The 14,491-nt window shown below is 39.1% G+C and overlaps 1 protein-coding gene across 2 annotated transcripts in view; it reads right to left on the reverse strand.

The window, feature by feature from the left end:
- The window catches only part of gabrg3 (gamma-aminobutyric acid type A receptor subunit gamma3), a 74,510-nt gene that overhangs the window by 18,126 nt on the left and 41,893 nt on the right, over positions 1 to 14,491 (reverse strand). For both annotated transcript variants that reach the window (XM_085347156.1, XM_085347155.1), the window contains exons 4-5: positions 5,439 to 5,659; positions 338 to 420 (exon numbers count right to left, since the gene is read on the reverse strand). In XM_085347156.1, the coding sequence (XP_085203282.1) occupies positions 338 to 420; positions 5,439 to 5,659 (304 nt within the window). The remainder of the gene's footprint in view (positions 1 to 337; positions 421 to 5,438; positions 5,660 to 14,491) is intronic.

Raw genomic sequence — 14,491 nt, forward strand, 5'->3', positions numbered from 1 at the left:
CTGAACAGAACAACTGCTTTTTGGAAACATGATATGTACAGGAAGATTTAACGCAATAGGCCACTGGATGCAGACATGTAAAAGTCTTTGTTATACCTAGGTCATTTTTGGTCTTAATTGTTCTCCGTGTTTGTTCAATTTATGTATTAACACATGTTAATATATCCCAGTATACAAAGCAGGATCATATGGATCCTGTGTGACCCGTATAGCTCTGCTCATGGTGAAACAATGCACATAATTTGAAAATGCAGAGGAGTAAAATACATCCTGTACTTCTCATAAACATGGAAGATACAGGAGAAGATGAACACTGCACTGAACACAGCGTACTCACAGCTGGAGAAGATGAGCGGACATGAATGTTCATCCATTGGAAAGTTGTGCAGCTGCAGCTGGCACTCTGCGTTTATGGTCAACCTGCAAAGAGAACAAGATTTTCTTGTAATGAACCTCTTCTGCTTTGCTCCAGATGGTGTAAATTCATATTCAGGTTTTCAAAGTATGATCTCGATGGAATCGGTGGAATGTGAAAGGAGGAACAATCATTTAGCTATAAAAGCGTCCTCGCAGCTACATATTAGGGATTCAAGTATGATAATCAGCTAGTGTGATGCAGCTTCAAGTGTGAGAAACGTCTAAATCACAAAGCTACTGCACACTCGGGCAAAGAAGCTACTCTTCCATTTCAGTTTCAGCTTGTCCTTTGTAACCCCTGTAAAATGCTTCTTTATGCCCTTCCATGGTCATTTCTACCCAAAGAAAACATTGGCCATGAAACAAAACATCTGTGTAACATAATGTTAATACTGAGGGGTTTTTTTTGACTTGATAGAAAGTGAAAGAAGAGAGAAAGTATTTTGTTTCTTCACATACTCATTTAATGATTTACAAAATCTCAAAAATGTGCTCAAATCCTTTTTAGACTCAAGCATATAGAGCACTTCATGTTATGTATTTTATTGGATTTTACTTCCAGTTTGGTTTAGTTTCCTATGAGGTTTCTGGCCCACCTTGTTCAGCTATACAAGCTGAATGCCTCGTTACTCTTTGCAGTTAAGCTTTCCAGCTTTGTTAAAACAGATCTTCAGATTTTCCTTCTGTGTCAATGTTGTCCATTCCTTAAACTCTTGCTTCAGCCTGTGCCTCTGGGAGTCTGATTGCACTGTTTGTTTTGGGGGTGTTTTTTAATTTTATTTGCTCTTTTGCCTGCATATTGCTGGCTTCAGATTAAGCCCAGTAATATAAATTAGAAATTTAGAATAGCCAAAATTATTATTTGATCCAGGGCTGAATCGCTAAGTTTGCTCACTTACAAAGAAACAAACAGACTCTTCTAGTTTGAGAGACAAACAAAAAACTAAAATCAAACAAAAACAAATATTATAAAAGTTGCATATTAATTTGCATGTCATTGAGTGAAATAAGTATTCAATCTCCTAGCAAGACTTTGTACTTGGCGGGTAAACTCTTGTTGGCCCGTTTCTTATTTTCGGTCAGCAGGTTAGCCCACATCTCACTTATGCGTTTCATATCCTGGAAGCGAAGCTCTAACTCTGTTTTGCTGTTGAACTCGCTGACGTATTTCAGTCATTAATTCTTTAAGTTACTTTACAATGAAAAACTTGAAAATTCTGTGATTGCAACTGAGACTGAATAACATCTGAAGATGCCACTCTGGACTCGTTAATCTGTCATTTTGTCTGTTCACCTTTGGGGCAAAGGTCACTGTTTCAGGGTAGACAGCCGATACAATAGACGAAACATTATATTCCTTTCACCAGTCACTGTGTATTAATGGAGGCAAATTTTAAAATGTAAATTATAAAACCAAGCCCCTATCATCAGCCCTCCACCACCGTGCTGACAGTTGGTACGAGGTATCAGTGCTAATGCGCTGTTTTGGTTTGTGTGTTCTGGAAGGGCATCCCTGTTTTGGTCTCCTCTGTCCAAAGGACGTTGTGCCAGAAGTTTTTTCCAAACCTTGCTGTGGTGCCACGTTCTTTTTAGACAAAAGAGACTTCTCCTGCCTCCTTTCAAACAAACCATACTTGTTCAGTCTTTTTCGAATTGTACTGTAATGAACGTTTACATTTAACGTGTTAACCGAAGCCTGTAGAGTCTGAGATGTAGCACTTTTTTTTCCTCCAGTTTCCGAGGATTTCACGGTCTGACCTTGGAGTGAATTTACTACGACATCCACTGCCTTGGATGTTCTTCATTTATGAATAATCTTTCTCATTGTACTGCTCACTGTTACTGCCCATTCCAGATTAATGGGCAGTAGCACAATAACTGCTCAGGACTGAGATATCTCTCTGAGAATAGTCCATCTAACTCTACTCCATGTTCCATGTTCTAAATGTCCCACTGCCACACATGACAGGACACAGCAAGAGGGGACCGATGGCTTAGATCTTTTTTAGTGACACAAGGTGAATGTGCATAGTTTTATACAGTTTTCATGGCTTTCTCTGGCTGACTGTGCACTTGTGACAGCCTTTATTGTCCTTCAATGGATTTATAAAACTCAAAAGACAGTCATTTAGGTTGCTGTATCCCTCTCCCCAGGTCTATGTGATTGTATGCACTTTGACATAAAATAATAATATAATTAATAATAGAAAGGGGTAAAGCTGTACTGAGATATAATTAAAATAATAATAATAATAAAAAAAAAGACAAAACCAAAAAGAGCAAATGGCATTTCTTATTTCACTGAAAAAAGAGGCTACAGGAAGTGATGAGGATGCCTTGACCTCTTTTTACATAATGGAATTGGTTCTGTTCACACATCAAACCATGTGACTGAGTAATCAACCATTAAAATAAGGAGAAAAAATCTTAAAGGATTATATTAATTATTCCAAAATGGCTTTCCCAATTTAGTTACAGTGAAGTATAAAAGGAATGCTCTGTACGTGTAGATTACATGTGTCACATTAACAAAAAGACGGTAAAAAGCGAAGAACAGCAGAGAGAAGGATCTTTGCAGAGTGACTCTGGTATGATCTTTCAGCCTCATTAAGGCATGGAACTGGGACAATACGATGCATGTGGGAGAGGCATGGATATCACAAAATGTCATCTCTGTTTACTCCAGCCAAGCCAGTGCACAATTAATACCAAATGACATTTCATAGCCTTGTCTCATGCCATCAGCGGATATTACTCCTCAAAGTTTGCACGCTTCTGAATAGAGCTTCATGAGGACCAATCTTTGTTTATGGCTTGACTTGGACACCGAAATGCTGCTACTTCTTTGTTGGATTTACTACTCTGTGTGAATAAAAAAAGTCTGATAGCCTTTAAAGACACTACGTGTGGAATACTTGGCAATACAGTTGCCTCAACAGAAAGTGTCAATTAAAAAATGTGAAGATGTCAAACATAAGGGCGGCTACAAAAAGACCGAGGACAGTCGAGAGATGCTTATTAGCGAAGGAGCATTTTATTATAAATGTGAAGTGCTGCAATTACAAAGAGTGCTCGAGGGTACGAGGGTAGATGCCTCTGTAAATTGGTCTTATATCTCAAGCAATCAATTTGCACTTACAATAGTTGAAGATAGAGGCTAATTGCTCTTGCACTGCTCTGTTTGGACAATTGTGCTGCCTTCATTTTATTATTAAATAAGGACGCTAAATTTCCTTACAAGATGAAATGAATGGATGTTGCTGGCTCAAAGGTGACACGGCACAGAAAACATCAAGATCCAGAAAAGTAATTACAAAAATCATATGGAAAAAAATGTTGATATGCTATGTACCATAGGAATGATGTCACAGGGTTACAGAAATCCCACGTTTACGCAGAGGATTAATGTGCAGGTTTTATGCAGGCAATTTTCTGGACTGGGGAAAATTTTATGTTCTTGCAAGGAGTTAAAAGCAGACAGAGGACATTTGTTTTGCATTGCTGTTACATGCTGTGCAATAAAATAAAATGCCATCACATACTGAAGATGAAACATCCGATCACTTAACGCCTCTTCCTGCTAACTCAAGCAAAATTAGCAGTAAGAACAGTAACATTATCTTAACAACTGAAAGAATAAAGCCCACACTGCAGCATTTCTTCCTGTAATGAGGGAAGTGATATTTGGTGGCACATCAGTCCCACCTAAAAACACTGAAACTGGCTCAAATTACAGGATAAATGAGCACAGTGAGAATACAAAGACCCTTATAGAGAGCACATGTATCAGAAGCTTAAATGGGGCCGAATGAAACAACATACATTTCAAATTTTATTTATAAGCACAAGTAAATCTATTGTTATACTATGTTCACTATGTTATACTTTAACTATTTGTGTACATAATACTATATTGCCAAATTATGATTATGTGTCCAGTATTAAAACAAACAGAACTAAGAAATAAGCAAATATGGGGACAGACGTAAGAATGTGGGTATGCCATATGCTATTTATGGCACCTCATGCATACTTAGTGGATATACAAGTTTATGCATATACAATTAAGCCATGCTGAGAAGCATAGAGGCAAAAGAACACAAAAGAATGAGAATCTCTGTCCTGGAGTTGCCCAGCAAAAAGCCCAGACTTAAAATGCACCTGAACACTTTGACTCAATGCTTCAACTGCTCTACAAAGTCCAGCAGTAACGGTCTAAATACCTTTCAAAGTTTTCAGTTCAAAACTTCAAAAGGTGGCGGTTGGTACCACCACCTCGCAGCAGCCTAATAATTGGCTGGGTGTGGAGTTTGCATGTTCTCCCTGTGCCTGCATGGGCTAAATGGACTGAGCTTTATACAGTCCTTTTCTACTCTGCTTGAGTACTCAAAGTGCTGAACAGAACATGCCTCAATCACCCATTCACACACATTCATTGAAGCACTTGTTTCTACACCAAAGTGCTTTCTAGCTAACACTCACATAACAGAAAGCAACTTGGGGTACACTATCCTGCCCAAGGATACTTTGGCATGCAGATTGGAGCATCAAACCACTAACCTTTCGATTAGTAGATGATCTACCCTCCTGAGCTATTTATGTAGACACACTGTAGCAAAGTGGCAACCTGTCTGGGATGTACCCCATCTGGACAGCTGGGATATGCTCGACCCCCAAGTTTAATAAGCGGCTACAAAAATTAACTGAAGAATGTATGGATTAAGTACAGGGAGGTTCATCTTTGAATGCATGTAACTGGGGCATGAGTTTCACAGAGGCATTTGCAAGTGAAGAAGCGTCTGTGGTTAGTGATCGCACTAGATTTTTAGGGCATGGTATGTCTGGACACTGAACTGGACTTTGGGGGTCAGGTCAATTCGCAGGATTAAAGGGTTCCTTACACTCTCTGACTGTGTCTCCATATTTGTCCGGGTACGCTGAGGGACAATTCTGCATATCTTCTGACTGTGTTGTATTACAGTAAAACATGAACAGATGTCTGTGTTGAGTTCTGTCTTTACCTTAAGGTATAAAGTATCTTCCCATCGTTCCATATCCTGAGCAGCTGGTTAGGCATTGTAATCCAGTGGGAATCTGCAGTCTTGGAGTTTCTGAAGATGGTGTCAGGTAGCCAAATAAGTCCAACCATGTTGCTGTTCAGAGTCAGTATTTTCATTGTGCTGTTGTATCTGAGGCGACTGTCGGTCCACGTCTGGGCAAAGATGATGTCAATTTGATATTCCTAGAAAAACAAAACCAAACAACGCATCATTTTTTTTTGCCATATTATAATCCAAACTATTAAAAAATAAAATACTAATGCTGTTCTGTGGCTATGGGAAGAAAACAGGAGCGATGTCACCTGCTAACCAGGATTATTGAATTTCTGTTTGTGAATGACTCTTTATAGGAGTATTGTGTGTGTCAGAAACACATGAGTCTATACCATCAATCATGTGTCATTTTCACCGGGGTCAGCGTCTATCATTTTATGTATTCACTTGGCCATATGTGACCAGTGATGCTTATTCCATCATTGGTCTGACCTTTCAAAGGCTACATTATTTTTTATCAATTTGTATTTTTTTGAATAAAATGGTAATTTACTACAATTAATGTGAAATATGTAAATGAGAATGAGACAGCTGATGGACAGACCGATGGCACGCCTGTGTTAACCAGCAGACCTGTGAAATGTAAAAAAAAAAAAAAATCATATTGTTAAACACACTGCTGCTCACTGTATTCATTAAAATACTATATACTCTATTAGTTGTCCTTCATTCAAGCCTGAAGAGTAGGATGGACAGAGCTCTTCATCTGCAGCATCAAGACTCAAGAACAATTTACCACTTCAGCTCCATTTAGCTGACTCTGTGAAGTCTTTAAAAGAAGAACAATTGAATGGCATTCATTTTAAACTACAAAAACCCGTCCATGACTGTCTGTCCATCCATCCATCCAATTCAGGGTCGCAGGGTGGCTGGAGCGTATTCCAGCTGCCATTGAGCAAAAGGTGGGGTAGACTCTGGACAGGTTCCCAGTCTATGTCAGGGCTAACACGGAGAGACAGCCCACCATTCAAACTCACATTCACACATTTTTCTGCATTTTTTTTTTAACCCTGAGAGTTTCATAAGGTGATATCCACATGAAAAATGAAAAAAAAAAATTAGGCATGAAAAATGCATTTGAAACTGACTGTTTTCTAATATTTTACTGGAGAAAAGTACAAAAAGTGCATTCTGGGTAAATTGTCAAGGCTCCATATCACCAAGTGCAATAGGTGGCTGCTCAGTACAGGTTAGAGCAAATCACAGGTCTCCTTTTACCTACATTTGATACCACGATCATTTTGTAGCCATTATTTCTTCTTAGTCAAATTATTTTCGAATTTTCATGGTAAAGTGAAAACTGAACCTCTGACATTCTCTCACTTATTTACATTTTTAGTCTTGACTCACTCTACTTCTTATCTAACTCTCAAATACATTATCTGAATCTTATCTCATGTAGGTTTTTAAATTCTCTCCTAATTTTAAAACTACTTACTAACTCTGCCAAGAGTTATTATCAAAAAGCTTATATGCAGGTTACAGTCTTCCATTTAAGCAGGGAGGAAAATTTGAAAATGAATCCAGTAGCATACCACCGAAGAGCCGATGATGCTGTTGATATAAAGTCTTTTTTTTTCAGGATTTAAAACCAAACAAATATACTGTTATGACACTTCCTGGTATTTGTGGTGGTTTTAGCACCTGAAGGTGTAAAGTGGCAGTGAAAAGCCTCCTGCATTTCTCATGAGTAAATATATGTTCTCAATGTACAGTTCGGCCCAGTGTTGCTCTTATAAGCAAGCACGACTTCAATGAGTACGCTGAAATCCTGCACTCTATGGTAGCAGCACTCATGGAGTTGGAGGTTTTCTTGGTCTGCAGATGATGCTTAGACATTCACTCAGTACTTTTTAAAACCTAAGAAAATAAAACTAAAACAAAAAGTTATTTAAGACACAACGTGATTAAAGAACCACATCACTATTACATTAATTGCACATAGGATGCAATTTAATCAAGCTAACAATTGACTGTTATTCAAAAGATACAGTAACTATCCGTGTTGTGACAAGAAAACATATAAATCATGTAGATGAGCAATGATGAGTTGTGCTAGTGCGATCTGCGATATGCCAAGCTAAAATCCTCCTCAGCAACAGCTGAGTTCTTACAGTCCTCTGGTAACAATACAGACAAAGAAGTGAAGCATAATGAAATTAATGATAGCCTGCCCTCCTCCTTTCAGTTTTTGGGGAGTGGGGGAGCATGTAGTTCTTTTGTGCCGGCCGACTTCAAATTGGACAAACTTTGACCAATTGTGAACTGTCCCGACAGCTTGTGGCATTCGAGTTCCAGAGAAAATGTTAAACTAATAGGGCAGCACGGTGGCTAGCACTGTTGCCGCACAGCAAGAAGGTCCTGAGTTCAATTCCAGCATCAGAAAGGCTGGGGTCTTTCTGTGTGGAATTTGCATGTTCTCCCCGTGTTTGCGTGGGTTCCCTCCGGGTACTCCGGCTTCCTCCCACCATCCAAAGACATGCAGCTTGAGGGGATAGGTTAATTGGATAATCCAAATTGTCACTAGGTATGAATGTGAGTGCGAATGGTTGTCTGTCCCTGTGTGTTGGCCCTGCGACAGACTGGCGACCTGTCCAGGGTGTACCCCGCCTCTCGCTCTATGACAGCTGGCATAGGCTCCAGCGACCCTGAAAAGGATAAGCGGATGGATGGATGTTAAACTAATTTCTTCAAGTCAGAGAATGGTGCATATAATTAAATTTTTGCTTGATGCATAAAGTTAAAAGATTAAAACTGATAAAACAAGTTAAAAAAAAAAGAGACTTTTCCATTTGATTACTTTTTGTATGATGGATTATGCAGAAAAAGTAGAATTGGGCTGAAAGATCTATCGCTTTATCACCTATTCAGGTTGTAAATTATGTTTTTTAAAAAGTAACTAAGTAACTAAGTAATTAATTACCTTTGAAAATAAGTAACCAGTAAAGTAACAAGATTACTTTTTTGGGGAAGTAATCAGTAATTAGTTACTGATTACTTTTTTCAAGTAACTTGACCAACACTGGTTACAACTGCTGTCGTAATGTTGGCTGATATGCAAATTTGAGTGTGCAGGTGCCTCTCCGTGATTTGTGCATACAGGGGGCGGACAAGAAAACATGTACGGATTGGCTAACTACCTGGAGACAACGTATATGATGACACCGCCATGGACTGCCAGTCATTCATCCTCAGCTCACCTTAACCGACCGCTGTTTCTTTATACAGGAGCATGTAGGGGTGGACTGCCTTTTTATTTGATGACCTTTTTCTCATGTTTTTGTTAGTTGGGGAGATAAGTCATTGTCATTTGGTTTGATTCTTTTCATAGATAAGTTTGGTACATCACCATCAAAATTGTACTCGTTGTGTGATGTGCTGCTTGGGGTCATACGGGGATGGATCACCCTTATGTTATGGTCTGGCCACCCCTAGACGGGCCATAACATTATGCAATGTTTTGGTTTTTTTCATTCAGTGTATAAGAGTTATCACAGATGATGGTGAGTACCTAACTCTTAAGCTTTTGTGTTGTTTGGCTTTTGAAAATTGTTCTCCCTTAGAAACACTGACAAACATCAAAAACTACTAATTTTTCACAAAAGTCCTTTTGTTGTTCTCCAAAAATGTGATTAATTGTGTTTAAAAAGGTTACTATATTCTAAATGTAAAAAGTGCAAGCTACAAGCTATTTAAAAGCATGTGCAGAAGTGCAAACATGAGGTTTTTATAGAGGTTTTTGGTAATTGAAGATAATAAGGGTATTCTGTTCATTTGCAGTTTTGACATGTAGACATGGAAAATGCTTGACAAAATAAGTGTAGGTTCATATGAGGCACCAGTGTAAATTTACTTTTTTAAATACACTGTGGAGAAAGCTAAATATTATCCCATCATTTCTCATTCTGTCCTGTCTGACAGAAGTTAAGTTAGGTCACGCTGACCACATTTACTCTCATAATGGAATAATTCCTCATCAGCTTTTAAATCATGTGGACAAATGGGAATATTACTCCTTATTGAAAACATGCACATGGCTTAATGTCGAGGAATTATTCTGCCACAGTTTACCCGTTGTTTAAAGTGGCCAGAATGCAAATGAGACAGCCACCGGGCTGAATAATGGCTCAGGAATGAATGTACAGCTGAAATGTGAGGCAGGATGACACCTCTGCTCTGAACCGCCTGCAGTGGTTCAGCTGTTCAGGGCCATCTTCCACTAACCTTCCTGTCTTCTTATGTAAATACATCTTTGTTAATGACTTTTTTAGATGCAAAGCAATTTATAGAATAACCTTGTTCTGCACTGTGTCGCCTCAAATGGGTGGGATATGCCTAATCACCACATTCTGCCTATGCAGAGGAATACTTGAAATATAAAACATTAAAATTGCCTCTTTGACCCCTGCATGGAATTATGCATCTATAAGCTCTGCAGTAAGACACGCACACACGAGTTGTTTGATATATTATAATTTGTGGTTACAACTCAATTCCAAAACCGTGGGACACTGTAAATTGTAAATAAAAATGTAAGTAAAGTGAGTAAATTATATTTATATAGCGCTTTTCACAGATAAAAATCACAAAGTGCTTTACAACACAAGAAATGGAAATATAAAACAATGTAACAGTAAATAAAACAGCAATGCAAAACAATAAAAACACCATAAGAGGAAATTAATCAAATGCTTTTTTTTTTTAAAATAAAAATGTCTTCAGCTGTTTTTTAAAAGAATCAATGGAGTCCGTGCAGCGTAGAGACAGTGGAAGAGAATTCCACAACCGTGGTGCCACTGCCAGAAAGGCCCGATCACCATGAGTTTTAAAACGAGTGTGTGGTACCACCAGTAGTCTCTGATCTTATGACCTTAAAGCTCGAGACGATGAATGTGGTTTCAGCAGGTCAGATAAATACTGGGGAGGTTGACCATGTAGGGCCCTAAAGGTTAGAACTAAAATTTTAAAATGATACCTAAAACTTAAAGTGAAGGGAGGCTAAAACAGGATTTTTTGTTAATTTAATCAACACCCAACTGGCATTTCTGTTCAGCTGGTTAGCTTTTGTGTGTAGACCGTGTTTCAAATAAAATAGGGCAACTTAGGTAACATTAGATGAATACATAAATCTTGCTTCTTTGTATACTATTATCAAAAGTTTGAGGTCAGGCCTTATTATGGGAGTTTCTCAGAAAAGGTGAACAAGACTTGACTTTTAACTGGACATTAAAAGGCAGCAGTAGAGCTGGCATGCTGATATGTGCCAACATATGAATATAGAATTGAAAATATAGAATAATGGATAGAATAAAAGAAAAATGAGAGCAAACTGCATTTTCACCCTTGGGTATTCATCGACTTTATTCCAAAGATTGTGGTTGCACTATTGGTGCCCAACTTCAAGTTCTTCAAGGATTATAAAGTCTATATTTTACTTCACATGAACTGAACTGAAGCACTTTCAGAACAAGTATTTCTTCTGAAAATCACAAATAGCTGTATCTTTCATTCTTGCCACATCCTTGTTTTCAACTACCTAGCAATTACCTGCCTGACTAAACATCGTCCTGCTAAAATCTGTAGCCTTTTAGAGTTGTATTGTTAATTTCCAATTCGTAAGTTCAGCGTGGGTCACTGCACCAAGAACGATAAACTAGGGCAAAGTGTACAGCTTCAGCCCTGCAGTGTGAAGCTGGCACTTAATGATTATGCAGAAAAAGGCACAAAGTACATACTGTATCTGTCCTCTGCTTTGAGTCATCTTGGCACTCTCCTTCCCGGCTAAGGGTTTTCTTCTTGTACTTATTAAAGGCAGCAAAAGGTTCCATGTAAGAAGGAGGCTAACTTTATCATCCATGTGGTAGGGCCTAGTGCTCAAAGTGCACAGATACAGTAGGTGAAGGCTGAAAACCAAATAATTCACACTTAGATTCAGTTTAGATTCGGGGCACGCGTGATCACAAGCATGTGATAAAACTGACTGCGCATACTGTTCTGGGTTATCTGGTTTTCACCAGATCTTTGCCATTTCTTGTGGTGTTTTCTGGACGTGTTCCCTGTCTCTGTCATCATTTTAACTTGAAGTGTAGTTTCTCATGTGACTTTTGTTTATCAGGTTTTCAGCAAACATCACAAGTTCATTCCCGTGTCTTCATCTGCATTTGGGTCAACCTCAACACATTGACGTGGTATGTAAACCTGTTTCTGCCTCACTCAGTTTTTTTTCTCCCACTGAAAGAGTCTGCTGAACGTAAATGGACTGAGGATGGTTTTAGCATGGATCGCTAGACCACGCAAACAATGGTTGTTGTGGTTTATTTTGGTTATCATTCATGTTTCAGAGTTGAGTTAACTTTATCAGCCCACAAAAAAGCTATCCGGTGTTTCTGTCTTTTAGTCTGCTTCAGCCAATTAAAAAAAATATATTTCAAACCTTCTGCTAACACTCAACAGCCTTAAGTCCTCTGAACATTACTGATCATAATGGCCAGCATATCCAGTTAGCAGAGAACTTATCAGATACAGGTGACACTGGTAATGAATTAAGATTTTTAATTTCATCAACTGCCCAGCTACAGCTGATAATTCTGAGACCGCATCCCAGCGCATGCATTCCTCCGGTATTCCTGCATGAAACTACAACCTGCCAACATGTGACTCGTCCCTGAAACTTGGACTAAAACCAGAGAAAAGAGAAAAAGGTGGACCAGTTCTGCTTTTTTTGACCTTTTCTGTTGAGTAGCAATGGTGGCTGCCAGTATTTTTGTTACTTCCTCTTAAATAAGGTAGTTGTTGACACCACACAAATGATCAATGATGAGGTCACTGTATGAACAAATAATTCCTAAGAGACTAAAGCTCAGGTTGCAGACAGCTCAACTTTTTTTTTTCTACTGCCAAATCTGTGTGAAGATGTCTGAGCTGTTCAGACCTTCTGCTTATGACCAATCAGATGAAGTTATGTAGAGAGAGAGAGAGAGACATTATTTTATACACAACTTCTATCATTGCACAAATTTGAATGCATGTTAGACATTATGACTGTTAGTGCTAAAAGAATATTTTACTAAAGCTGTTAAAGCGGAATGAGGAATATTAACAAAAGACTGAGTAGCAGACTGATGAAGTTAGCAATGCTGTGTGTCTGAATGGCTTCAGGGTCATTAAAGAAATTGAATATATGCCAATAAAAGGTTTTCTCAAACCTTGATTCTTGTGCTGTTAGTTGAAGTTTCTTTCAGGGGAGAAAAAAAAACAAACTAAAAGTATGGATGGAAGGCACTTTCTGAAATACAGTAATGTCAAGGACAGAGAGTCACATCTGATAGAGTTGTATTGTTGATTGTCATTTATGCTTAGAAATATTTAACCATAGATGCTTAGAAGTGTATAATCAATTGTGTAGTGATAAGTTGTGTGATCTTTAACAGGCTACAGAGGCCTGGTGTGCATTCCACACTGGGAGCATGGGAAAGTTCGTACCTTGTTTAATTGTTATGGTAGGATTAACGTAGTTACATTTGTTTTAGTTTAAGTGCTTTTTGTATATAAATGAACTGCTAGACTTCCTTACTGTGTTATCTAGGATGAGGGGGGGTCTACCCTCTTCCTGACCAAGGATGTTTGCTTGTGTGCTTTTATGACCCTTTGATCAGCAGTAACACACACACACACACACACACACACACACACAGGCAAGGTACTCTTTGTGTATGTAGACGTCATATGTTAATGAACCTATGCATATTCATGTAACCTCAATAAAAGGACAGTGATACGGGAGAACGGACGAGAGCAACTGGGGCCAAGCGAAGGAACGGCGTTTGTCCGGTTTTGAAATCGCCCTGGGTGTGTGTCCCGAGCGTCCCTTCATTGGGTTTTGTCGCGCGAGTGGGTGAGCGTCCCACTACTGGGTCAGGGTCCCGAGCGGTCCGGTGTGAGTCCGGAGTAGGCCTATTTTGTGTTATTGTCATTTTCGTCGTCGTCTCGTTGTTGTTGTTGTGTGTGCGGAGCAGAACGCGTGGTGTGTGACGTCAGCAGTTGTTGTTGTTATTATGGGTTTCTAAGCAACCAAGAGTGAGTTAGAGGGAGAAAGACGTTTGTGCTGGACTTTGCCCCTGGCAGCACAAAGTATTTATGTATAAAAGAGAGAGAGCGAAGGCTCCACAGCTGCGTGGGTGCACGCGAATGCGGTCGCGCGGGTTTCACGCGGACCTGAGCCGTGCGGTTAATCGCAGGCTTATAAATGGAAGAGATTCAAATGTTAGGAGTTTTCAGAAAACACACCAGCCTTGAAGAGTGTGTGGAAAAGGCCAGCCCACATCAGCAGCTGTGCTCTGGTGGGTGGCTTTCCCCCCACCCCTTCCTGACACAAAATGTTAACAGCCTGTGTGCCAAACCATTGAGGTGGATAGTTGTTAAAAGTAATCTACATTAAACTTGTGGTTGCTTAAATTCAGTACAATGACATGTGAGGAGAAGTGATATAGGTAAATATTTAAACTCATGAAGTGCATAGAGGCACTTGACCTGTGTGGAAGACGGTCGTCTTATTATGAGCCATTGTTGAGATATAGAGCACATCTGTGAAAACAACTAATATGCTCAACCCTGTATGAAACATCTAAAAATACATGATGATTTAACCTGTGAAATGCCACTTTCTGTGTCTGTGCATTTACTAAGGGTGCTATTCCCTATTTTGTGTTGCTCAGAGGTCACTGTGAGAAATTGTATACATCTGCGCAGCGCTAACATTTGTATTTTCTTTTCTACAGCATTACAGTTTTTTATGTGTTTGATTATGTGGTTTATAAGAGGATTAGTTAATGTTTTTTTTTACTATAGGATTTTTGGGTTTACATGTGACTGACATTCTTTCCACAGCTAGGGTTGACTTTATGGTGTTTTTATGGCACCTCTGGAACCTGTTGACCTGTGTCTGACCTCCGTCTGACCAC

This window comes from Diplotaxodon limnothrissa, linkage group LG23, assembly GCF_057381915.1.
Source record: "Diplotaxodon limnothrissa isolate DT_005_m linkage group LG23, D_limnothrissa_male_GT1.1, whole genome shotgun sequence".
NCBI lineage: Eukaryota > Metazoa > Chordata > Actinopteri > Cichliformes > Cichlidae > Diplotaxodon > Diplotaxodon limnothrissa.